This window comes from Syzygium oleosum, unplaced genomic scaffold, assembly GCF_021117445.2.
Source record: "Syzygium oleosum isolate NSW1041296 unplaced genomic scaffold, Sole_v2.1 Sole_v2.18, whole genome shotgun sequence".
NCBI classification, from domain to species: Eukaryota; Viridiplantae; Streptophyta; class Magnoliopsida; order Myrtales; family Myrtaceae; genus Syzygium; species Syzygium oleosum.
Genome location: NW_026607502.1, coordinates 2664800 through 2691757, shown reverse-complemented (window position 1 = coordinate 2691757; position 26958 = coordinate 2664800). Strand labels below are relative to the sequence as shown.

The 26958-nt window shown below is 40.5% G+C and overlaps 3 protein-coding genes and 1 long non-coding RNA gene across 7 annotated transcripts; 3 read left to right on the top strand and 1 right to left on the bottom strand.

The window, feature by feature from the left end:
* Positions 1-4201: 4201 nt before the first annotated feature.
* LOC130140400 (uncharacterized) lies at positions 4202-5386 on the top strand. 2 transcript variants are annotated; one of them, XM_056319694.1, is made up of 3 exons: positions 4202-4274; positions 4369-4639; positions 4787-5386. In XM_056319694.1, the coding sequence occupies exons 1-3, from the start codon at positions 4256-4258 to the stop codon at positions 5028-5030; spliced, it is 534 nt and encodes a 177-aa protein (XP_056175669.1). In that variant the 5' UTR covers positions 4202-4255; the 3' UTR covers positions 5031-5386. The 2 variants fall into 2 exon arrangements, with proteins under 2 accessions (XP_056175669.1, XP_056175670.1); XM_056319695.1 differs by having other exon boundaries at positions 4241-4274; positions 4369-4635; positions 4787-4950.
* LOC130140401 (uncharacterized) lies at positions 4662-5366 on the bottom strand. Its single transcript, XR_008818412.1, has 2 exons — positions 5225-5366; positions 4662-5022 (listed from the first exon to the last, which is right to left on the bottom strand). It is a non-coding gene; the product is annotated as an uncharacterized LOC130140401 (long non-coding RNA).
* A 5699-nt stretch (positions 5387-11085) lies between the features above and the next one.
* Positions 11086-17593, top strand: LOC115682063 (SCAR-like protein 2). 3 transcript variants are annotated; one of them, XM_030606201.2, is made up of 9 exons: positions 11086-11288; positions 11828-11991; positions 12883-13006; positions 13108-13240; positions 13460-13527; positions 13601-16004; positions 16086-16181; positions 17064-17171; positions 17266-17593. In XM_030606201.2, exons 1-9 carry the CDS (start codon positions 11134-11136, stop codon positions 17314-17316), a joined length of 3303 nt encoding a protein of 1100 aa, XP_030462061.2. In that variant the 5' UTR covers positions 11086-11133; the 3' UTR covers positions 17317-17593. The 3 variants fall into 3 exon arrangements, with proteins under 3 accessions (XP_030462061.2, XP_030462059.2, XP_030462062.2); XM_030606199.2 differs by having other exon boundaries at positions 11087-11288; positions 16080-16181; XM_030606202.2 differs by lacking the exon at positions 11086-11288 and having other exon boundaries at positions 11850-11991; positions 12872-13006; positions 16080-16181.
* Positions 17594-22871: 5278 nt separating this feature from the next.
* LOC115682064 (dof zinc finger protein DOF1.5) lies at positions 22872-23860 on the top strand. Its single transcript, XM_030606204.2, has one exon. It carries the CDS (start codon positions 23145-23147, stop codon positions 23685-23687), a length of 543 nt encoding a protein of 180 aa, XP_030462064.1. The 5' UTR covers positions 22872-23144; the 3' UTR covers positions 23688-23860.
* Positions 23861-26958: the final 3098 nt, after the last annotated feature.

The following is a 26958-nucleotide window of genomic DNA, read 5'->3' as shown; positions in this document are numbered from 1 at the left end:
AGAAGAACCCCAGGCACTTGCGTTCCTTATTGCACTTGTCTCTACAGTCTTTCAATTTCATGGGTCCATCTCCTTCATGCCAGATGCATTCGAGAAATGGCCGACACCCACCACTTTGCAATAACCCACGTCGGCTCCTCCCCCGGAACGGAGGCAGGACCGGTGGCAGACAGCCCTTGCTCCACCCTAGCGCAAGCCCTGCGGCCTCGGGCCCGGGTGGATTCTCTTGGCGATCTCCAAATGGGCGAAGTTGATTTTGGCTGGCCCAATGTTTATCTTTTCTTTGAACTTTCTTCTTGTCTTCTTTTCGATCAGTTTTGTGCCTTTTCTTTTTTTAATCGGATCGATGACCATTCCCGTGCTGCTACTAGGAAATATTTTTTGCTACTCGTAGCGTTGGTTCTTTCATTATTTACCTCAGTTTCCATTTCTCAATTAAATCTAGATTTCCAGACGTAATGCCTCATACCTCATTCTCTTCTCTATGTTAACTGTTCGGGCTGAATCTCCCTCTAAACAAGAGCCATCGCTTCAGTTTAGCATGGATTTTCCATTACATCAATCCTCACTAAAAAGTGAGATTTTCACAAGAAGCACGAGAAGGATCTTTGAAGCATGTGTTCTCTTATCCTTGTTTAGCTCTTCCATGGCTGTGGTGGTGCTTGCTGTTTGTTTGGTCTCCATGGATGTTTTGTTGGCTCTCTATGATGAGGCTGATGGGTCATTGGAGGCAGGTGAGATTCTTGATGATCTGGGCTCTTCAAGGACACCATTATTTGACTTGACATAAAATCTATTATATGAGCAATTGAATATATGGCAATAGCATTTGCTAGAGAGCTATAAAAAGCTGGATAGTGCCCTTTCCAACAAATAAGGCGTGACCTTGCCCTTGTCATGTTGATTGGTCATTCCACTTTAATGGTGAAGATATTCATGTCGAGTACTGGCCCAAAAAAGAGGAAAACATATTCGACGTGTCACATTCTTTTGCCTCACATGATATATTGATACACCCACAAGAGAGTTTAACCACATCAAAGCCGATATTACTTTAAAAAGTCCAAGCCGATATTACGTTAAAGCTAGTAAGTGGAGGAAGACCACGTATATAGATGAGCTATAAGGGATACTTTAAAAAAAAACCTAAACCAAGCTCTAATCCTCAAAAGATGACCAATATAGAGGTCAAAGTAGCTTCTTTTATCGTCCCAAGTATTGAAAACACCGTTACTGTCATAATCGGAGTTATAAGCTTATGCAACTTTCAAATTTGATTTCCCTTTCCAATGGAGATTTTGTGGCCTACTTATATGCAATAGCTATGCCTCTATAAATTCAAATCAACACTTTAAAAAAAGGCAAGCACATCAACATACTTACTGAAAATTTGAAGCCAGCCATGTATATTGAGCCCTATGTAGAAAGAAATTGATCTTTAATGTCTAGGGATATTAATGGGGAAATTTACCGAAAAAAATGACCTGAGCATACTTTACTTATGCCAATTTACTCTTAAACTTTTTTGTCAATTTAGTCATTTCTGTCAATTTTGACTGGAAATTGTTGACGTGGATGCCAACCGTCCTACGTTGCACAGCGGGCACTGACGTGGGCAATTTTCCTTCTTCCTCCACCGGTCGCCAAGCCTCGATGATTAGCCATAGGCAAGGGCCGACGAGGCTCGACCTCGCTAGATCCGACGAGGCTCGAGCTCGCAAATGTGGTGAGGTTGGCGAGGCTTGAACTCGTCAGATCCTAGCGAGCTCAAGCCTCGCCTATGGTCGGTCGCAAACCATTGCCGAGGCCTGATAACTGCCGGAGGAAGAAGGAAAATGAAAAAGAAAAGAAAAGGATTATATATTTTTTATTTTTTTTTACAATTTTTCACGTCAGTGCCGACCATGCCACGTAAGACGGACAACGTTTACGTCAGCAATTTCCGGCCAAAATTGATCGGAATAAATTGGCAAATTAGCAAAATGTTTAGGATTCAATTTGCACAAGTACACTAAATTTATGACTTTTTTGGTATTTTTCCCGAATATAATGTTTTGTGGTTGTTTATTGTCATCTTGATTTGAGCAATTGATCACGTTTAAGGTCATTTTATTGAGTTGATTTTTCAAAGCGATTTTGCGCGTTTTCTCGGTATCACCCTCAAAAAACAAATTCACATACTCCAAGTAATTACTGGATTATTCGTGGGATCGTTAGGAGGTTGCTGTACAAAAAGATGATTAGTCAGCTACTCAAAGACTCTCCAGACACTTTTTTTTTTTTTGGTAACCCGGAAACTCCCTGCACGGCCGACAGCCGGGGAGGTAAACCCGGGGTGACGCTAGCGCAGGACCCACCACCACGACGTCACGCTTAAGAATCCCTAACGCCAGCGCTGGGATTCGAACTCCTACCCTTCGTGGGGGGAGGGGAGCCCGAAGCCAACGCAGCCGCTGAGGGCGGTGGTGACTCCCCAGACACTTTGTAATTGGCAAAAATGAAATACAACTGTAATGTAAAATGGCGCTCGTCCAGAGACACACTCGTGATTCTGGGTTCACGATAATGGAAAACGAACTAGATTCCAACGTTTATTTAGCTTTTACAATGATGTATCATTACTTAAACATGCGTCTCCAAATGTACTAGTGGAGCAACAGCACACGTACATATCCCCGTTTGATTTTGTATTAAAGACAAAAAACCTCGTTTTATCATTTCATGTTGTTCTTGTTTTACGCTCTTTCAAACTCCTAACCTCGGTCCTTGAATTTGGCTTGATTACTGGTGCTTGTCTTGCCGATAGTGGTAAGACTCGGACCGGTCATGGCACAGAAAGTTGCACACAGCTTTTGGGCATTTGGAACTGGCTGTTGGCTAAAAAAACTAATGGCTAAAATCATGGTGCTAGCGGCTTCAGTGCATTATCAAACATAAGAGGCATTGACCAGGAACAAGAACACCAACCCTAGTCCATCAATGCATGCACAACGAAGAAGAAGATAGAAGAAGAAGAAGAAGAAGAAAGCACAAACAAGCAAGGTCTATTCACAAGCCTGCCTATGGAGAAAAGATCAAAGATCATTACGGTGTTCTAATTAAATATCAGACAAACTTCTTTTCTCGATTCATTCCGTTATGAGCTGAGGGATCTGAACCGTCGGATACCCATGATCACGAGCCCTCATATTGGAATTGTCGAGCCCAATAACTTCGATTGCTCGACCTGATTATCGGGTCGACCAATAAAAGGCGTCACATCATATATAAAATCCTGCTCACTAGCCAGATCTACATGTGCGACCAAAAGGACACTAAAGTTTTAGATCATGCAGTTGTCGCTATTGCTGCATCCAGAGATTCCGAACGAACTGGACCCAAACCTCGTCTCAGAGGCCACAAGCTAATGTCTTGCTGGGCCACTTCCTATGGGCCTATGGGCCCACTTAGCTATTGAATTACAGCTGTGTTTTTTTTTTCTTTTGTCGTTTTTTATTATTTCATTGTTTTATGTATTTATTCTTTTGCCAGAGTTTTGCTATGCAGTTGCAGAAAGCACATGCAAGGCAATGAACAATTTTCACAATTCCAGAGCAGAAGAGCAATTCCAGACTAAAGCTCGCTGTCTAGCATGGACAAAGTTAAAGTTGCATTTATATGATCTATTTTGTACACTTTGGTTTATTGTGCATTCATTGCATTCGTATGATCTATTTGGTACACTATGATTAATTGTGCATTCATTATATACTGCACTATCCTGCACATCCGATCGATTGGTGGGGACCTAGAAGTAGATGCGAAATGGGCGATGCGTTTCGGGATTTTGTGAATTTTCGGTCTTGTATACAAAGGAGTAAGTTCTCGAAAATGACCCGAAAGGGGAGTAGCCTTCGGATTTGGAGAGGCATCGGTAGGCCCTTTGAAATTAGGTGGCAAATTAATGGACAACAAATTTTCACGACAGCTCCCACAAAAAGGACCACATCCAAGAAAAGAAAAATTCACCTCAAGTCGAAGGAAAGTGAATTGTGAGAGCTTGTCCTTAATGTCTAATCTATATTTATGAATGTGATGATTACGATTGATTAGACTACACAAAGGGTATGAGTCTTGTCACATTGGACCACGCCTACATAGGACACTTCTGCATTTTTTTTTTATCAGAAAAAAGAACTGTTCATTGATATCTATTAAAGACAGAACCCACTTTCAGGGTCTTAAAACAAAGTAGATCTCTAAGGGCCTGCGGAGGATGAGTCAACCAGTGTTCAGTGAGTGCTTTTTTACTGTGTGTCGTAACTACCCAGTCCGCGACACTATTCCTGGACCTATTACAAAACTGCAATTTTATGTTTGAAAACGAAGACAGCAGCTCACGTGCTTCCCTGAGGAGAGCACGATGTTCCCACAGCATACCTTCTGGAGACTTCAAGCTGTTGACCAGATTTAGGCAGTCTGACTCCAGGATTATGTTTTCACCCGCACGAGGAGAGAGAAATTTGAGGGTTTCCACCATGGCTAGGCTCTCGGCTTGTTCGGCGGAGGAGGCGAGGACGTCCTTGGCAAAGCCGTCGATCAAGATCCCAGCTGAGTTGCGGCATACACAAGCTATTGAACCTTCAAAGGAACCAGGTTGGTGAGCTGCATCCATATTTACCTTTGTTTCGCCCCTCTCTGGGGGACTCCAGACATCCTCCTCAGAGTGGTTTACAGCTTCAATTGGTCTGTCAAGGTTGTTCCATCTGTTGAAATTTTTTAGCAATTGTCGTCCTCTTTCAACCAGCAACTGTGGGTCCGGGAGGAGCCTTCTAAAGACGAGGCTATTCCTTGCTTTCCAGATTTCCCAGAGGACAACAGAGACTAACTCAAATTCAGGGGAGTTGTTGCTGCTGGGTATGAATTTAATCAGCCATTCATCAAAGCGGGAAGTTTGGTATTTTGAGATCTGGATGTTGAGTGCAGGAACATCCCAGACTTCCCTCGTCCACTTGCATAGTAGGAATAGATGTTCTGTGGTTTCTGCATGAACTCGACAGAATGGGCAATTCAAATCAGGTACTAGTTTCCTTCTGTACAAATTTTCCTTCGTTGGTAGAGCGTTTTGGCATACGCTTCATACAAAGTTTCTGATTTTGTGGGGAGTTTTCATTCTCCATATCCTGTTCCAGAGTTTAGTAGGAGTTTGATGAGAGGAGGAGGCAGGTTGAGTTTCTGTGTTTACCTTTTTTCGAAGGGTGTTGTAACCGCTCTTAACAGTGTAGTCGCCTTCCTTCGTGCCCGTCCAGATCAGTTTGTCTTCATTCATTTGTGGTCTGATATGTACTGTGAGGATCTCTCGTACTACCTGTTCATCGAATAGTCGTCGCAAAAGCGGTTCCTTCCATGTGCTTTCCTCTTGGTCTATCAATTCATCAACCTTTTTTGGGTCCCCCGCATTAGCCGGTCCCCCTATAATTCCCCTTTTGAGCCACTTATCCTCCCTGATGTTAATATTGTGCCCATTCCCTACTGACCACATGACTGAGTCTTCAATTGATGTGCGCCCCATGAGTATGCTCTGTCATTCCCAAGATGGTCTGGATCCCTTCTCTGCCTTCCAAAAGCTCTTGGTTGGGTAGTAGATACCCTTTAAAACTTGCCTGCACAGAGTTGTATGATTTTGTGCTAATTGCCAAGCTTGTTTACCCAGCATGGCCTTGTTAAAAGATATTAAATCCCTAAACCCAAGGCCTCCCCTGTCTTTTCTCTGTTTGAGAACTTCGACCTTCCTCCAGTGCACTCCTTTTGTTGCTGGTTGGTTCTTCCACCAGAAGGCTGTGATTTTTTTCTCAATAGCTCGACATACCGAAACACTTCTACATTTGATAACGACATTTTTACTAAGTTTATAGCTACTGCCGAGCTCGTGGACGAAACAATATGCATAGAATGTAATTTTTTAATGAGATTTCGAGTTATTGCAGAGAATACCCTTGTTGGATGTCTTTGATTTTTTTTGTGCAATACGAAATATACGAATTGCATTCGATTCTATTGATCTTCCCCATGTATCGAGCAAGAATTTACCATTCGATTGTACGTATTGAAAGAATGCTTAGAGCATTAAAAGTGATTGATTGTGCACCTTTAATTACCACAATGCCGTAGGATTTGATAAGAGAATTTACTTGGTATGAATTCCAAGATAGAAAAGAATTACACCAGCAGTTAATGTAGTCTCTCGATCTGCTCAAACAAATTAATGCATGGTCCAATTGAATTCTCCTCGAAAAGGAAACTTCAGGGATCCCATCATGTAGTCAGTAGTCACTAGTTATTAAATATTTTGTCAGCACTAGTTCTATTAGTTATTAAACAGCAACCAAGATTTTCCTAATACCTGGTTTAAATAAAAAGAAAAGGTAAGCTTTTTCTTAACTAATCATAATTAAAGTAGATTACCAGAGATATAATGACTGCATGTTTTGATTAATAATGTGTTGGGTCTGCCATGCATATGCGGTTCACTAAACTATCATTATTACTAGTAAACACTCGTATCTACAAACTTAGATGCAGATCTTGCAAATTGACCCTAATTTGGAAGTTCACATGGTAAGCTTAAAATATTATCCAAACTTCAAAAAATTCATATGCTAATTTACGTGTCCATATTTATATAAGTCTAATAACTCCCCAATAAGAGGTGTGATTGGAGGAAGCCCTAATTTGAGCACACGCTAAATGGGATGTTACATATACTTGATACGATAGGATCATACAATCTGCCTATCCTATAAAGCAAGCAAACTTTCGAAATTGGTGTCCACTCTCTCTTCAAATAACTAAAATACACTTCTTTCCAATAGAAAAAATTAAAGAGCAAATTAGATGTCAGTCTAATCCAAACTTGATGTCTTTGATCAATTATGTAATAAGTCGATAAATCTCCTACTTTCACGAAGCACATATCTTACATTTCAAATCCATATATCCATCCTCCCACTACAAAACAGCCTCCATCCATCTCTTGCATGCCGTGCGCGTAGCGCATGCAATAGATCTAATTACTCCCACTCTAATTTCATAGGTGCGCGCGTGGCAGTCATCATATTACTAGTTGTAATATCAAGACACTAATTACATAAAAGAAATCTAATAATCTCTATTGGCACCTAAAAGAGACCTATAATCACAAGCTTTGATGATGTAATTATGACATTTTTTCCTAGGCTCACCAACTGCCTCACCTGGCTTGCCACATAGAAGTTTCTTTCTTCATAGGTTTGAAATCTTAAGATATGGATTAGGTAGCATTGGAAAAGACAACTTCAGTTAAATATGGAGTTCATCAACTTTGATGAAAACCACTTCTTTTTTGGCAGCAACTTGAGGACATTGGGTGGAGTGAACGCTAAACTAAGGTACCCAGATCACACAGGATTAAGTCAAACCCCGTCACCAAACTTGCATCCAACTCACCAGTCAACTCTTTTGACTGACACAACCTGATAATTTTATCTATAATTGGATAGGAATCTAGTTATTATCATGGCCTCAAATCCAATACAAATCAAAGTGGGTGGGATATATTAATATTCAAACAACCACTTGGTATCATAAAAGTTTGTATTTTTCAGGAAAAAGAAAACAAAAATTGGGGTAAATGGGTAAACCCTGGGAAAAGTGTCAAAAAGTCATAAACCTTTTTTTAGTGTTAATTCAGTTCTAAATCTTTTACATTAGTGCCAATTCAGTCCTAAATCATTTGCATTGGTGCCAATTCAGTCCTAAACCTTTTTTTTTGGCCAATTCAATCCTAAACCTTTTAGCACAAACCTAGCCAATTCGTCCTTTTGGCGGCCGTGACGTGGCCGCCGGCCGCTCAGCGTGGCAATATTTTAATTTTTTTTATTATTTTCGACTTTTTTTCTTTTTTTCTTTTTTTTCTTTTCCTTCTCCCCCCTGGCTTGTCCGGCCCGGGGGGAGGCTCGCCGGCGAGGGCCCAGCTCCGGCGAGCTGGGCCCTCGCCGTCGCAGGGCGAGCTTGCCTAGCTCTGGTGAGGTGGAGCTCGCCATGGCAGGGCGAGCCATGGCGAGCTCCCGCCTCTGCCTCGGCGGGGCGGAGCTCGCAAGACGAGCTTCGCCTCGCCGGGCGAGGCAGGCGGAGCTCGCCTAGTGGCGGCGAGCCCCTTGCCGGGCTACACTCGCCACGCCATGGCGAAGCTCCGCCTCGTGGGAGGTGGCCGCCCGGCGAGCGCCCGAGCCAGCTCGCCATCGCCGCGTGAGCCCTTGCTAGTGAGCCTCCGCCCTGGCCCAGGGGGCCGAAGAAAGAAAGAAAAAAAGGAAAAAAAATTCGAAAATAATAAAAAAAATATTAAAATATTGCCACGTGGATGCCGGCCGGCGACCCGTCAGCCGACCGGCGACCACGTCAGCGCCGGTCGGCCAAAATGACTGAATTGGCTGGTTTGCAAAAGATTTAGGACTGAATTGGCACAACTGCAAAAGGTTGAGGACTTTTTTGGTAATTTTCCCAATTCAGTCCTAAACCTTTTGTATTAGTGCCAATTCAGTTCTAAACCTTTTGCATTTGTGCCAATTCAATCATAAACCTTTTGCATTTGTGCCAATTCAGTCCTTTGACACGTGAATAGCTGTTAGCTAGAAGGACTGAATTGGCACAAATGCAAAAGGTTTAGGACTGAATTGGCACAAATGTAAAAGGTTTATGACTGAATTCGCACAAAAAAAAGGTTTAGGATTGAATTGACACAAATGCAAAAGGTTTAGGACTGAATTGGCGCAAAAAAAAATGTTTAGGACTAAATTGGCATAAATGCAAAACGGTTTGGGACTGAATTGGTACCAAAAAAAGGTTTAGAACTAAATTGGCACAAATGCAAAAATGTTTATAACTTTTTTGACACTTTTCTCGGTAAACCCTTAAATACTTGTGTCGAAAATAATTATTAATTTTATATGATATATGTTTGTGGATCTTGTTCTTAGAAGCGCAAGAGGGTTTCTACTTTGGCATGATTATAATAGATAAATTTCAATTAACAATCGTCCAAATTTGGACCATCGGATTTGTTCTTACCCTCCTTTGGCTTACCTTTTACTTAAACATATCATCAAAGTCAAGAAAACACTAAGTAATAATCGAGCAAATCACGCCATCTCTCTTGACCTCATGTGTTGATAACAAACAAGTAACAATCAATCAATGAACTTTGAATTTGGTTCAAGTGACTTTTGCCTCTTCGATTAGTGCCGTAGCACCCTTTTCTTCTAATATCGTGCATTGACAAAAATACTTCAACTTTAGACTTATATCGAGTAAAAACATATTCATCATCCGCACATTTAAATGTAGGAATTGTTCGATTTCTCATTAGATCGACGAAGCACCGATATAATTTGATTATTAGATCCAATATCTTCGTAATATCATGTCATTTAGATAGACACATTTCGATACGCAAGATTTCCTACTTACAACAAACATCTAAAATACAAGCTCATGCTGACGTTATTCTCAGATTCCATTACAACAGAACCCCGAAGCCTTTGACCTACTCTTAAGACGACATTTTGTCGGCCATGTATCTCGTATCCGCACAGCTTTCGTTCCGCATGTCACTTACAGGGGGCAATGGCCTTTTCGGGGCCATACCGGTTCTTAGTTTTAAGGTCTTAATCCAATGACAATTATTGGGCCAAACATGAGGAAATAACCCCACTCCAATTAGCATGCTAATTTAGAGTGATACATACACACACACGCACGCATTTTTGCTCTTGATTAATATGCAAGAGAAGAAGGGGCAAGGGGAGAGAAGTGGGGTTAAAGTCTCCATGTTTTTCAGGAGACCTAAAAAGAAGCCGAAAGCCTTTTGTCCATAAGACGGTGATAGCGATTGGAGGGGTCCTCTCCCACCGGTCGTGGTTGAAACTGAGAAAGAGAAGTCAAACATCTCCCTCTAGTTCTCGGTTGGCTTGGATCCATATCAACAGAAAAACTTCCTCACCAAATAGGCAAATAACCACCCAAAAAAAGAAAAAAAGAAAAGAAGAAAAAAATACCCTCGTATAAATTTTACATTTATAATCTTTTTTGGTCGAAACATTATACGTTGGTAATTACACTTATAATCTTTTTTCCACTTCCAATTTACAATCTGCACGGGACATGCGTTCGAATTATCTTCAGATCCGAAACGTCGAAACCTTACGCGATATGTAAATATCGACGGCGTAGATTCTACACGGTTTTTTTTTTTGTTCGCGATTCATCGAGATTCGAATAACTTCGGTTTTGCCTATATTTAATTAAGACTTGAAAAGAAAAAAAAGAAGAAGATGGGCTTCATTTTCTCATGAGTTAATAATACGTTATTGACCACGGAAAATCCCCAAGGAAAAAAACAACAAAAAGGACATGCATTTGGCTCGGAACGTCACGGCGGGGCGAGGCGACCACGTTCGTTCCCCCCCCGACCCGACCCGACCCGACCCCCAAACCGGGCCCCGAAACGACGCCGCTCGGCGGGAGGAGGGCAGCGAGGGCAATACCGAAAGATCGGCAGGGCCAGTTCCGTCTATTCCCGCGGGTGTACGGGTCCCTGGGAACGCCGTGGAAAGGAAGGAGGAGGCAGGAGCAGGAAGGACGAGGGGAGAAGAAGGGAGCGTGGGGGGGACGGCGACGGCGACGACGACGACGACCATGATCTCCATCTTCCTTCCTTTCGAACAGGAGAGAGAATACCGTGCAGAGTTGGCAATCTCTCTCTACTCTTCTCTCTCTCTCTACTTTCTCTCTCTCCCTCTCTCTGTCGGAGGCAGTTAAGCAGCTCCAATCTCTCCCCACCCACCTAACCCCCTCCTCCTCCTCCTCCTGAGCTTCTCTTTCTCTGTCTCTGTCTCTGTCTCTGTCTCTTCCTTCACTCCCTGATCGTTTGCTTCACTACTCGTCATCGTCCTCCTCCTCGTCGTCGTCTTCGGTGGTGCGTGCCCCGTCGCTTTCCCTGCCTATAGCTCCGGTCAAGAGTGGTTATATGGGCGGATAGAGAGAGAGAGGGAGGGGGAGCACTTCTTCTAGTAGTAGTAGCAGCTGCAGCTGAGGCGAGGCGAGGCGGAGTAGGAGGAGATGCCGCTGGTGAGGCTGCGGGTGCGGAACGAGTACGGCCTGGGGCGGCCTGAGCTCCACGGCGAGGCCGACCGCGAGGATCCCAAGGCCCTCCTCGACGGGGTCGCCGTCGCCGGCCTCGTCGGGATCTTGCGCCAGCTTGGCGATCTCGCCGAGTACGTCACTCTCCCTCCTCTCTCTCTCTCTCTGGTTGTTTCTTTCTTTTCTTTGTTTCTTTTGATGTTTCGTTTGATTGGGTTTGGCATGGATTGGAGCTTGCGCTTCGTGGGTTCTTGCTTGTTCTCGTTCTTGTTCTCGTTCTTGCGTTTTGCATTTGCATGCTCGGAGGAGAAAGCGGTGAGGGGACTGGGCTTAGCCGGGAAGTTCGGGAGATGGGGAGAAATGGGTATGCGACGGAATGTTTGTTAGTTGACGTGTGTGGGGGTGTGTTCATTTGGTTTCGTTCTGGATTTGGGCTTCTTAGTTTGGGGAAGCTCGATTCGGGGCTTCGCCCGTTCGATTCAGTGGAGGGAGCTCGTTTGATGACTCGAGTGTTTAATTTGTTGCAGATTAGAACTGTTTTCTTGAATTCTTGCGGTTGCTCTTCCCTTTTGTGATGTGAATTTATGACGAGTTTGGCAGCAGTGGGAAATTTTGAATTTCTTTTTGTTTTTTCTTGAACCATCTTCTGAGACCACGCATCCTTGCGCATTAGATTCGCGGCGGAGGTCTTCCATGGGCTGCAGGAGCAAGTGGCGGCAACAGCTTCGCGGAGCCATAAGCTATCGGCTCGCGCGAAGCGTATCGAAGCTGCCCTTCCTCCTCTGGAGAAGGCAATACTGGCCCAGACAAGCCATATACATTTTGCTTACACTGCAGGTGTGGCTTAATCATCTCTTCTTCCATGCTTTCTCTTCTCGAGCTCCGAATTTCGATTCTATTGACTTGAAGTTTGGTTTTAGAGCTACGATCATGCACTTTCCTATTTGTTGTTCTGCGCAGAAGGAGTCTTCCGAATTAGTCTGCATAACTTATTAGCGTGCTTGTTTTCCATAGGCTTGCTTAAGCACTATGTCGCTATCCCTGCCTTCATTTGAGTCACTTTTTCGACTTTTTTACTAGCGGAGATGCCAATTCGGAAAGACATTGAAGTTGGCTGTACAAGTAGGTGCTAGGTTACTCTGACTCTTATGTGGATGCCAAATTTCCCCTCGTTAAATAGAACCTTTTTGTGCGATGTGCAATGGGTGCTTCCACCCAGGGTCAAACATACTGCATCGAGATCTTATAGAAAGAAACCTCTTCTAGCATAATGTTCATGATAAAATTTTGGGAAAGAAGTTTCGTACTACCACGAGAAAAATATTGATATGATACAGTGCACATTGGCAAGTGGCAGTTGTCATGTTTCACCATGTGTGGACTCTGCAAAATTGTATTGGTATCACATATCCACTCGATTAACTTCCTTATTTGTTAAACCGTGAAATTCATACACATGTGATGACTTTGGGCTGGATGTTTGTGCTGCAGTATCTGGGGACTAGAAGTGCATGTAGTGACTGACACTCTTCCCGAAAATTTCCTAATCCTGAATGCCTTCTAAACCGCTCCGACAATTATAAATTGTTAACCTTTCCTGAAAGTGAATACCTTGAAAATTCTTCATGCTGTGATGATCTTCCAGATGACTCCAAGCTGTCAAAATTCATCTCTTTTTTTGTTCTCTTAAATTCCTTCGATTCTCATTGGGAAACAGTTCCTTTGCAGGTTCTGACTGGCATACTCGTATTCGAAATGGGAAACATCATTTTATCGACAATGACTTGCCACGTTTTATCATGGATTCCTATGAAGAGTGTCGGGATCCCCCACGTTTGCACTTGCTTGACAAGTAAGTCACATCTTTCTCTGTTAAATTGTTTTTTTATCTTATTGACAAGAGGTGTGACTAGCTTAGGCATAGAATATATTGATATATTCTGGTGCTTTTAGATTTGATACTGGTGGCCCTGGGTCATGTTTGAGGAGATATTCAGATCCAACTTTTTTTAGAAGAGTTTCGGCCGGCCCTGATGAAAAAAATGTGGGAAAAGTCCGGGGAGACAAGAAGGCTCGCAAGATGAAGGTGCGTTTTTTTTTTTTTTCTAAAGGGCAGTATTAGACAATGTTACCAACCTAAGTATGTGATTTCACTTTTATTATGTGACGAAATAGTCCGATTGCCATCTTTTCTTATCTTCAAAGGTATATTACTTGTTGCAGTTTCTCTGGTATAGTTGCTTTACGTAGCTACATAGAATTGTTCTACTTGATCTTATGCTAATCAAAATTTTGAAATGGACAGAAGCGAAGATCGTTCCCGAAGAATGCGGAACTTTCACGCGGTGCACCCATGGCCAACCATAGTGACAGGTATGTTTGTTGAATGACTGTAACACTAAGTCAGTTTGATGTGCATAAATTATAATTGGTTGTCAATTTGCAGAATGCGATATGCTTCTCCAATTGCGAACAGAAAGTCATCTCCCACTGCCTCGATAGCTGATTCTACAATTAAATCAGATATTGGAGACCCTAGAAGTACTTCCGATTTCAGATCTGGGTCAGGCTATATAGAGTGCATCTTCCGTGCAAGTGACGACATGCCACCTGAAGAAGAGGAGTCTAATAGGTCATCCTCTTCTAGGGTGATGTTACGTGAGGAAACTGTTGACTCAGTTTCACCGTATGAAGAAAACCAGGTAATTGATACCTATTCTCCACAAAAAACAGCTGAGGAGTCTATTGCCTCCAAATCAGATTATGTGAGGTGGGATGAGAAGACAGAAATAATGGAGCCCAGGGAGCAGAAGTATGAGGGAATGGAAGATTCAGCTACCATTTCTATGACTTTGGGCGTTGATGCTGAGGAAGCTGATAAACTTAGAAATGTCGATGTGTCAGATATTGATTTATGTCTTAATACCAACACTTCCAAAGCCCGTGAGAACCAGGTGGATGATGTGGATAGTGAGCTTGATAATTTCGAAGATGCTCTGAATACAATTGAATCAGAATCCGAAAATGATGTTGATTATCAAACCAAACGAGAACTGCGGCAACGGTCCTCGAGTGTTGACATTGAAGAAATAAAGGTTGCAGTCGACGAGCTTCCATCACGTGCTTTAGATGGTCATCCTTCACATCAAGAATCTGACACACCTTCTCATCTTGTCTCAAATGAAGAAGTGTCTTTGGAAGTACCTAAATCAGATCCCACTGAAAGTTGTGACAATGAAAATACTAGTCAAATTCCTCAGAAGTTTGCGGATCCAGATTGTTTACCGCCCATTAAAGTTTGTCAAAGTGCTGATCTTCTTGATGATACGAAAGTGGAAACTTTTGCTGGTGATGTCTCATCTGTGATCTTTGCTCCACCGCATAATGAAGTCACAGACAACATCTGCGAGGGTCAAGAATCACCGTCAGAACGTACTGGTGTTAAGTTCTGGACAAATGGGGGCTTGCTTGGACTTGAGCCAGCAAAGCCACCAGATTTTGCAACATCAAATCGTGAATGTGGGATGAGAACTAAGGATGACCAATGTGAAGGGAAACTAGATATATCTACTGAAAACGCTGATATCATAGAAAGGGATGCTAGGTCTAAGTGCTCCACATCACGCAAGATCAATGAAAACAGTCCCTTTGCAGAAAGGACTCATATTTTGCCGTCATCTCGAGATTTAGATGCCAAGTTTAGTGAGTCAGATGATTTAGATAAGAGGTGCAAGTATGGTCACCCAAATGGAGACTTTTCGACTCCCATCAGAGTAGTGGCCCCTGGAAGAGCATTGCCAGTTGCTCCAACAGCGAAAGTTCCACACAGTGAATCCATACAGGAGAATGATGATAATTTATCCGGAGTTTTTGGACTTGGCCATAAGTTACTCATGAATAGCTTCCGGAGAAAAATCTCACTAGTTAGTGATGAAAAACCAAAACCATATGACACTACGAAAGATAATGTCCTGGAGCAGAGTTGGAGGAAGCACGAGTCTTCATTTCATACAACTGCAGGGAGAAATTTCATCGATCAATTTCAAAGTGTTTCTCCTACGTATTCACTTCCCCCTTCCCCACCACTTGAGCATATGAAAATATCTTTCCACCCTCTGCATGGCTTCGAAGCTTCAAGATTGACCTTGAAATTTCCCCATGACAAGAACCGTCAGGAAAGCAGTAATGATATGTTTCCTTCTTTCCAGTTGGTTCCAGAGCCTAATGTCCCATTTCGTGACGTCTGTTCTGACTCTGATGACGGAACATTCTGTAGATCGTCTCTTTATATCTCAGATGACTGTCTCAGTCCTCATTCCGAGTCTAACTCAGAGCAGTGGGAATCCAGTGAAACACCCAGGGGGAGCAAGGAGCACGATCAATTTGATGCTCTCTGCAGAGATTCACCAACAGATTCTACTTCAACCTCTTCCAATCAAAAAATGTGTGTCAATGGTGAATATGAGAGTCTGCCAACTGAAGATGGTCTAGAACCTCTACCATCCTTTTCTAGCTATGTTCATGGTCCTTCACTTGATCTTCCTAGCTTTGATTCCATGGTATCTGTACCTATGCAAGAAGAAAATGTTGGCCGTGATCCAGAGAATTATACGGAGAAGCATTATCCTCATCAGCCTTTGCCACCAACACCTCCTCCTCCTCCTCCTCCCGTGGATTGGCAGCTTTCAAAGCCATACTCAGATGCTGCAGAAGTTAGAGAAGAAGTATCTGAATCTCTTAATCATGATCCTGAGTGTAATAATTTGGATCAGAGTATCTTTAAGCAACCTAAACAAGGTTCAGCCTTGGAAACTGTAACTATCAAGGGCCCTGAATTGTTAAGCGGAAAGGTACTTTGTCTTTCACTGAGAATTGTCATTTTCTTTCTTCTATAATTGCTTTAACTAAAAAAAAAGAGGTTGTAGCTTCAGGATCAGCCGAAATTGAACCCACATGAAGAGGCTAATCAGGCAAAGGTCAAGGAGACAGATGAAAGGGAGGATTTTCTACTTCAGATAAGAAATAAAGTGAGTACATGTCATGCTTCTCCTTGTCAAGATCCAACTATATTAGAAAGGTGCTTAAGCATGTTTATGGCGACTTCTTGCTTTAGACTTATTGTTTATCGATTTTGCTGCATTTCTTATTGAATACCTAAAACTTCACGCACATATAGATTCAGATATTACTTTGTGGAGTCATAAAAAATTTATGTTCAAACATCTGTTTCTAAATATGTTTCTTTTGTTTTGGCAAATTCGTGGAGGGAAAGCAGATAACTCCTTTCTAGAGGCCCAAAAACATGTTATTTTAAATGCGAATTGATGTCAGTACTGCATCTTAATCCGATAAAATCCCAGAATATGGTTCTCACATTCCCTGATGCTGTTCCAGACTTGTCAGCTCAAGGTTTGAGTGGTTCTCATCATTTTCTTTCCTGATGAAACTAATATAATCAAACACAATCACAAAATGACGGAGGACATGCGATAAATAATCTCATTTTTCTTCTCTAAACCTTCTTCCTAACAAACAAAAAGAAGTATGTGTGTCTCCGTTTTCTCTATACTTCCACCTTCCTTTCTTTCCGTTCTCTTTCCGTTTTGTTTCTTCCCACTATGTTCTGCCATTGTGGAAACAATAACGATGAAATTCAATTTTTGTGGTTATCCTGTGAAGAAAGGAGCTGCTCTTTTCTATGTTGATTTATATAATGCAGATAATGGAGCATTTCATCCTGAAGCGTCTTTTGATTTGTTGAATGACCAAATTTTTGCTAGTCCTATCTTAGTGTAATTTTGAGGGTGCACATTGATTAGTGGTTGTCTGAGATTTCATGTAATTTATCTAAGGCCAAGTTAATGCAGCAACTTAATGTGGCCTCGCTTCTCGTGTTCTTGTCATGCCAGTCATTCAATTTAAGGCGCACTGAGACAGGGAAGCCGACTGCTGCAACAGCTCGAACCGCCAGTGGAAATGTCACCGCGATTTTGGAGAAGGCAAATGCAATCCGCCAGGTTTCCCAAATTCTTCTTTGTCTCTCTCATTCCTCCTTGTTCTTGTTTTTAAATCTTCTAATTATCGAGTCTCTTCTTTGATGAAAAATATCAGGCTGTTGCAAGCGAGGACGGTGACGAAAACGATAGCTGGAGCGACACATAAACTTTCCCCAGGATGACATTTTTCGAGAACGCGAAGGGAACCTTTTTATTCCCGATGAGGAGTTGGGCTTGGCTGGTGTCGTTGTACATGTGAATAATATAAGCTTTTCTCCTGTAATTATCGTGTAGGGCGTAGCCTGTTCTTTAGTTTTTTGAATTGATTCCTTGATGGCTAAATACGCACGGGGTTCACGCGAGAGATCGATTGCCGTGTAATCTATGATTCCCGATCCAGATCCATCGGTAATATGTAACCATGTAATACCCGTTTTGGCACTCGTCTTCCGCGTTCTCTCTCTCTCTCTCTCTCTCTCTCTCTCTCTCTCTCTCTCTCTCTCAGAATGCTTGATTGCATCATGAATAGCTTCTTTCTCTTGAATGAGCTGATGTTGCGGTTGCGTACTTGTTTTGCTCTTCAGCCAAGGGCGGGAAACACTGTCTCCTTTCTACCAGTCTTTTGGAGTGTTCTTTCGTAGGATTGCAAGATGATCTTTCTGCTTCTTTTGTTCAAGGACAATGATTCCGATGACCTGCGATCTGCAAAGCAAACACCAGCAGTATGCAATTTGTAGGACCAATATTAAGAAACTGACCATTTGATTTCTGGTTTGTGTTACGAAGCATCTGTTTCCTTTTTTAGTTTCAAAGGAAATTAAGATTTCGTTTGTTTTGCGAAAAATGAATAAATTGAAAAATATTATCTAAAGATGATTTCTTGTATCGTTTGAAATAATTACTTAATAAAAAATATTTTAGTAATAATAATTTATGGATACATATTTTTGGGGACAATGAATTTTTTTTTCGTTCGTTTTTTTAACCGATACAAACGATTATTTATAGAAAAATGATTTTCAAATAATTCATTTTCGCCGTAATAAACGCACCCTAAATCAACGCGAATCCCGACTCCCAAGTAATTATTTACTCTAGAATAACTTATTTCTTTTCTTTTATAGGGATTTCTAAAGATCCTTGAAAGATGGGTTCCAATTTTTGGACGGTCAATAGATAAATATTTTCTCCCGTTAATCGTAAATACTATATTCTTATGTGCTTCAACGATATATATATAAAAATAAAGAACAAAAGTAAAATATGACGACAAGTTATAATCAAAGAATCGCCACTTCTTTTAAAGAAGAACCCGTCTTGCTTAACGGTTCGACGGTGGATTTTCTTTTTCCCTTTTTCATTGTGGCGGAATATATGCATTTAAAATTAGTTTCCTTTTTGTTAATAATTCTTTAGCATCTCTCTTTTTTTTTTTAATGGGCAGGATTCGATTAGGAGTCATGTTCTTTCGGTCGCTGGATCACATCGAAATTGTTCCATAAGTTGAAAAGAGGGGGAAGCCTCATCGCATTACTTTATACGAGCTTTGCCATAGTTCAGTAGTCCTTGCGTTGAGATTAAGGCCAAGGAAATTATTAAAAAAAAAATCACACTTTATTATATGGGCTCGAAAGAATCTCTGTATAAATGAATAATCAATTGATTAAAAAAGTAAATTAAAAAAAATCCCATCACGACGTACCTTTTAATTAAATACCCGTTGGTATTATCTAGGGGATATGCCATGATTGTGTCATTTGCCTTCAGCCAGGAATCAAGGCAGAAAAAGAGCAATTTATTTATAAAATAATAACTCAAACCAGATTAATATTGTTTTTTATTTATTTATAAAAAAAAAAGAGAGCATATAAAACTGATTTTGAAGAACCAAAGTGGCTCACCAGCTGTTGCATGCCATGTGCTTGCTTGCCTGGTACAGCAGCGGGTGGCTAGAATCAAGGGTTCGTGTTAAATAAGATAATGATCACCTTAATGAATAATTATTCCTAATTTTCCTACTAAGAGAGGAATATATATATATATATATGTGATGAATTGATAGTGTTGTAGACCGACAAGGCATGAATTAATGTTAATGAAGAAAATATTTTCCATTGACTAATTTTTCTTAGCGTTACAAGCGATCGGCTTTTAAGAAATTTTTTTTAAACCGTTAATTTTTCGCGACGCACCAATTGAACCGGTCGCCGATCCCTGCACGACTGTACTTTCACTGGAAAAAAAATTTCCCATTGAAAATAGTTTTGACATAGATATGATGAATTGATACTGTTGCAAAACCACAAGACATGAATTGACGTTAATGATGAAAATGTTTTCTGTTGACTAATATTTCTAAACGATACATGCGACAAGCTTTTAGGAAAATGCTTTTCGAATCATTAATTTTTCGCGACGCACCAACCGAACTGGCCGCCGTCCCTGAACGCCTTTACACATTTCCCACTGAAAATAGTTTCGACAATTCATTATTCTATGTATCTAATAATATTTCAATGATCATATCAAAAATTTAATATTTTGATCTGCATGTAGAAACTTCTCTTTTGTTTCCCCCTTTTCACTTTGACTTGGGAGAACCCATTGACAATTGGGGTAAAGATTAGTTATTGGTTTGATTTCGCCGTGCACACGTTTAAATGTTTGTCTCAAGAAAAGTGCATGCACCGGCAGGAAACCCTATCCAGGAAATCATTATCTTAATATTTGGCTTAATCTGCACTGAACCGGTTATGGGCTGGCACTAAACATTTTGCTTCCCCAACTTGCACCAATTGGAAGAAAAAGTACACATTAAGAATAGTAAACAAAAGTAAAGGCAAAAAAGTAGACTTTTCTTGCTTCATTAATATAAACCAACTTGGTAACCAAGAGCCATAGCAGCAAGCAACATATATATAAAATCTTTCCCACAAAAATCCAAAATTGCCCATATTTTTTTAATCATAATATCTAAGAGACTTTATTAGGGCACTCATGATGGGTTTTCCAAAGGGCATGAAGTTAAACTCGAGAAGATATTTGTGGTGAAGCCAATCAAGAAAGCAATTGCATTTGCTGAATTTTTTTTTTGAAACATTGAGATATATGTTATTAATAATGTTTGCTGCTAAATATCGGTATGTAACATCAGGTCAGCACAACGACATCTTCAAGTAAATTTTCGATTAATTGATTCTCACCTTTACTTGTCAGTAAATTGAGATTCTCTTAGTTCCGGGTGGTAAATTGGCTCTCTCGAGTCCATCCCGTGATCCCGTTATTTGAAAGATGATGAAATAATAAGTTACTTGCATCTCCATCCATAATCTATTTTTGAGTGTTGTCTCATGATTTAGGAAGGATTTATAGGAGCAAATTAAGTTGGTTTACCCCTAAAGTCAAAAGGGTACGTATATATCCCTTTGGCATTTGCCATTATACCTAATTGAGATTATTTTAGAAGAGTAGACTAGGAGTGCCTCGATCAATCAAAATTAAAGTGTTTAGTCTTTATGGTTTCTTTAGACTTTTTTTTTATGAATTTTTAATTGGAAAGCGACTTCCAAAGCACCCTAAAGAAAAAGGACATCGCTCTTTCCAATTGAAAGGGAAGAAAATGCTCCCTTTTTCTTACTTTTTATGTTGGAAAGCTGTTGGAAATGAGGCTGCTTTTGGGATTAGCTTAACCGGATCCCCTTTATTAAAGCAATTCGCACAATAAAACTGCTTTTTCACTCAAATTGCAACTGAAAGTCGATAACAAAAGAACCCTGAAAACTTTAAAATGTTGAAAAGACGGCAAGAAAAGTTGGTGTAAGAGGCCCATCTGAAAGCTGAAAAGATGCCCTAAAAGTAAATAGGAATGACAATCTACGAAGAGAATCTATCTTTAATAGGAACACTATGCCTTCACCAGTCGACAAATACATTCATTTCATCTCCATTTATGAACTTTTTCTTTGCTAAAGGTGGGAATTATGTGAGTAGATGATGATGTTGCACCATCTTTTTATTTATTTATTTTATTTAAGGAACAAGGTGAGTGATGATGTCAGTCACCTTGATTTTTCATCTAATTGGGCGAGATTATTTTTAAACCTTTTGTGTTTATTCTTCTTCATCTTTTCTTTCTTAAATAAGTAAGTACTAACAGCTTTGTTTCAATTATGGAGAAATATATAAGAAAACAAAAGAAAAATATATTGAGCTCTTTTTATGTTTTTTTTTCGTTACTTATCGTACATAGCAATCTTAATAATAGTCTCTTTATATGTCGTTAATCTGTAAAAAATAAAGAGAAATAGGAAAAAAAAAATGATAAAGCCTCCTCTTTGGAACGATAAACACACAACTTTTCTTAGGCCTTTGCCCTTTTGGGCATCTTAGTGGGCACAATCATATGTGCTATAGAAGAATACCAGAGTGACAATGTGTGCTGGAAATGACAAGGAGATGAAATGAAGAAAGCATCATAAAAAGGAAAAAAAGAAAAGGGTATCGTTAACGAGTAATTTAGAACACTTGCAAATGTATTTAATGATTAATTTTTTGATCTATAAAGTTTTAGTAATTAAATAAAAAACGAAAAAGATGCAATGTGTGGACTTCTTAATAGTGAAAAAAAGAAAGATTTGGGTGCTCTAATTTCCCGGTTAACTTTTTGCTAAAATTGAGGGTGCTTTATAGCAACTTTTGGTGCCAAACAAAGTCTAAAGCAGCATGATGGAAAGACAAGGGCATAACAAAGTGTAGAGAACAAAGTGATGTGTGATGATAGCCACCTGGAGCTCTCGATGCCCCGGCATCTGTTCTTTTGGATATGATCTATGTGGGGGAGTTTTCATTTCCATTTATGGCACATTTGCATTATTCATCCCCCCTTTTCTAGATTATCTTTTGTAAGTACAGCAATTTTATTATATTTTTCTCTTTTTTCCCTTTTTCTTTTCCAATAACTGCACTACAAGTAAAGAGACAGCAAAGAAAAATCAAATATGTTCTAACCTGCAAAACCTCTCCAACGGAAGATGAAAAGTTTAAGGGTCTGAGTCACTGTTGCGTCTGCTTTTCGCCTTCTATTCATGTGTTTAACGTCTAGATTTGATCATTTTAGCACAAACGGAGCCTTATTTTTTAGTCATTGTAGACTTTTCCTCCTCTTATTACTATAGAAAGACCAAGCGCACAAGTTATTAGATCATTTTTTTTTGGCCTAACGAAAGGTTTTGGACCTAACTTTGTTTATTGGATAATCATTAGAGCTAACTGCTGCCAAGACAAACTCTGATTCCTTTTTGTTCACACTGGAAATTACGGTTGGAATTCATTTAACTGCTGTTGTTTCGGATAGACATGGATTTTCAACGGTAGATATGGAGAGTTTATCATCATTGCATATATTCTAAATTCTTCCGGTGGGATATTTCAGAACTTGACTAGGACAACACCTCCGATGTCTTTATGCTTCTCAATTTGGGGACTGTTTGACACTTGTTACGCAACCTTTCAAGATGGGAACCCGGAATTTGTTTTTCCGGACTTTATGATAATAAAATATCAAATCAAATCACTGTGGAATTGATGACGTGGAGTAATGATGTGGACAAAAAGCTCATAATCTGCTTTTTCACGTCACCTACTCTTGTTTCCTTTACCTTGGCTGCTGCTCCATGACCTTTATTTGATTTTATACTCTCTCTCTCTCTCTCTCTTTCTCGGTTGTGCACTTTTTTCCTTCTCCTCCCACCGATATATATTCCTTTCTCTTTCTCTCTCTCAGTACACCACACAAGAACGATCGCTCTCCAATTCTTGGGAGACCCATTCCCTTGATCTCTCCAACCATTTCATTACACGATCCCTCTCTCTCATTACACCGCAAAACAACAATCTCTCTCGAATTCTTGAGGATCCCTTTCCCTAATCTCTCCAACCATTTCACTACATACTCTCTCTCTCTCTCTCTAGAACATAAATCCATTTCTTGATCTCATGGCAGACACTAGCCATGGAGGCCAAGACTCAAAAGGGATCAAGCTCTTTGGAGCAACAATCACTTTGCAAGGATTTAAAGATCAACAAGTCAAGACGGAAGCCCCAATTAGCACAAAAACAACAACAACAACAACAACTACAACCAGAAACCAAGAAGCGCTAGCAGAGGCAATGAAGAGGCCAGACAAGATCATACCATGCCCGAGATGCAAGAGCATGGAGACCAAATTTTGCTACTTCAACAACTACAATGTAAACCAGCCCAGGCATTTCTGCAAAGGTTGCCAGAGGTACTGGACTGCCGGCGGGGCCCTGAGGAATGTCCCTGTCGGGGCCGGCCGCCGGAAAAGTAAGCCACCATGCCAGGGAGTGGCCGGGTTCCCAGAGAGTTGCTCTTTTGAAGGGTCAGAGGTAAACCATCATCAATACTATGATTTGGACTATGGGGTGGTGGAGAATTGGCACCAGTTGATTCCACAAGGCACTTTCCAACATGTTGTTAGGGTCAAGAGGAGGAGGAATGGTGATCAAAGCTATTGATAGTTTTGATACTTTTTAATCTTCTTTATCTGTTTTCCTATTTTGTTTCAGTGGATATCAAGATTTTGAAGAGGGTATAATCAACATGACCTCTGTGGCGGTGGGGTGTGAAATTTGGTAGATGATGTACAGGCTGGACTTTTTTCTGCCGGTAGATAGATGGATAAGAACTACATTCTCGGCTGCTTCCTATTGTTTGTTTTTTTCTCTAATAGAGAGGACAGGGAAAAGAGATAGAGGTTATCTCTAACGTTGACAATTCTAGGATGTTTAGTCATCGTTGGCGGTCTTGGTTAAGAATCAATGATCTGGTAATACAACTAATCAATAATAAATTAAAAAAAATAATTGGTATTGTTACAATAAGCAAACCATATCTTTTCTTTTTCATAACACAAGTTATTAGAAGTTTCAGCTCGACTAGTTGATTTTCAAGAATTTCGCAAATCAAGACACACGGTTATTTCATAGCTTTCAGTATTTGTTATTCTTAGAACACTCGACTAATCTTCCTAACTAGATATCTAATTTCCATTGAATAACTCGTTGAAGCTCCAACATCTTGCATACTGGCGAAGGTGAATGGGATAATATATCAGGAAGTAAAGAAAAAAAAAATACCAATAAAGCTACTGAAATCTACGCGTGACTCATTCAATACGATCACATCCTTATGCTAACTTTAAGAGAAAATGCTTTGATAATGAAAGGCAAAGCAACAAAATGAGAGAAGAAATGTCCCATTTGATGTACTGACGAATTTGCCAAGCGGGTCCCTCTTTTCTGTGTTTTCTTAGGAAAAGACCAAATGGACGGACAAACACGGTTGAGCGACCAAGAAAAATAGCAACCTTTGCTACAGATTAATATTTAGTTTTAGTAATAAATGAAGGCACGCCATATACGGACGAAACATCAAAATCAAATGCAGAATAACAAAAAGTCGAGGGGAGAGAAGAATTTTTCGATAAGAAATGAAAAGCTGTGCTGTCGATTATCAAGAGAAGACTTCAACTTAACTTCGAATTTCTAGTGGCCACCCTTCCTATTTAGAAAATGGGAGGTGGGGAGTTCGAATCCCCACCTTTTCAGGAGAGCAAGGGAGAGACGTGTAGTTTCAGATGTGGGTTTTGACTCTTACGTCCTGCAAGAGGTAGGACAAAAGTCTGAGAGTGAGTTGAGAGTTAGAATAGGACAGAAAAAAAAAAACTTTACTGGCAATATCTTCGTAGGTCATATTTTATTTCATATTTGATTGGAGGAAATTTCGTTCATTCAAACTTTTGATTAGTGGGTTAAAAAATATAAACACAAGTTATCTCCACTTGGAGATGAATGAATGGGATTGGATCCTATACCCTAGACAATTCGTGCAAGGGGTGCGTAGGAGAACACGCGGAACCTGCAAAATCGACATGGTCGGGTGTACTCCAAGGTGGATATTAAAGCTTGCGGGGTAGGTTTAAGAATCCGAAATTTCGGAAACAATAAGTATAGGATAGGTATTAATTTGAGGTCATAATACCATGTGCCCTTCCTATACCCCTAGCATGTCTACAGTCAATAGAGTGGAATAGGTTTTCATGTGAACTCACAAATTTACATGTTTGAGCAGAAGTCAAATGCAAAAGGTCGCCCACATGGGCCATGGCCCCCCAAAGAATTCGGGAAAGCCGTCTATCCATAGGTGGGCTTGTATCAATAGTGGTTGGAAAAAATTCAGTGAAAGCTTTAAATACTGTCTATTTGTGCATTTAAATTTTTAAACTTTCAATTCGTGAATTTAAATTCTCAAACTTATCAAGTTTATGCAATCGAGTTTTCTAGATGACTTGGTAAGTTTTAAATGGATGGAGAACGTCACGCGACTTTTTATTTTTTAATTATTTCCGATCCTCCGTGGTTTTCTTTTAATCATTTTCAATCTTTGAACACAAAACAATGTTTGAAGCCACGTTGGAACAATTTTGAAAATTGAAATTTATTAAAATTGAAAACTGAAATTAAAAATCTGATCTCAAAATTAAAGAAAAATTATAAAAAGCAGAGGATGGCAGAGGATTTGCTAAAGGATGGGGGTGGCAATCCACTCAGCCTTTGCTGACGCATCCTCGCCTGTGCATATGGCACCAAGACTTTGATGTCATTATGCCTTGAAGAGAGCTCCATCACAATTTTAACGACTACTTAGGAATAAAAAATTAATGAAAGAAGTCATGTGGCATTTTATGTCTATGGAGTTAACAAGACTCAAATGTACAAATTTTACGATTTTTAAGACCTAAACTGAATGAATTGATTTCCTTACCAAAAAAAAAAAAAAAAAACTGAATGAATTGATAGTTGTAGAATTCAATCACATTTTTTAGAGCGTTTTAGAATTTGCGTGGTGATTACGCCAATAGCGGTTCAAGCATGCAAAACACTGGGCCCAAGACCCCAGCCGTCTTCCTTTATAAGCTCCATCACATGGTGCTAGGGTATAGATGAAAAAATCTTATTCACTTAGATAGCGAGGCGATTGTGCAAGTAGACGGCGACTTTAGTAGCGACGCGATCGGATTCGTCCCCAGAGAAGGAGGGTTGATTGTATCGATCCTTGGGACCACCAGGCCTTCTAGTGAGTTGATACCGCCCTTCTCGATGAGTTGATTCACTCGAGAGAGGAACTTCTTACGAGCCGCATTGGAATAGTACCGGAACTCTTCGCGGTCTCTTTTTCTGTGATTGACGCTCTTTCGCTTGTCGACCGCTCGTCCTGCAGCTTGCGCTTCTGGCCTTTCTCCTCCGGCAGCTCGTTACCATTTTCCATAATTGTTTAACCGGAGAGATTATTAAAAGCTCCGGATTTTATGAGGCAAGTGAAATCTCAGATTTATTGAGTTCATAATCACCGATGGACTCTAACCGTGATTGTAACTCCGTGAACGACGGCCGGAAGAGAAAGGCTGGAAGGCAAGCATGAGGATGAACCCGTGGACTAGTGGGAGGGCGTCGATCTCCGAAAGGCGTGAAGAGTTCTGATGCGGCTCGCAAGAAGTTCCTCTTTCAAGGGAATAGGCTGATCGAGAAGGGCGATATCGAATCACTGGAGGACCTGGTGGTGTCGAGGATGGATATACTCAATCGCTCTTCTGTTGCGACGAATTCGATCGCGTCGTTGCAAGCAAGTCATTGCTTTCTCTACCAAATCCATTCCAGACTATACTCAACACACTTTTTAGAAAAATAAAATCTTATTTTACAGTATTTATTTCATGCTTTCTTTTCG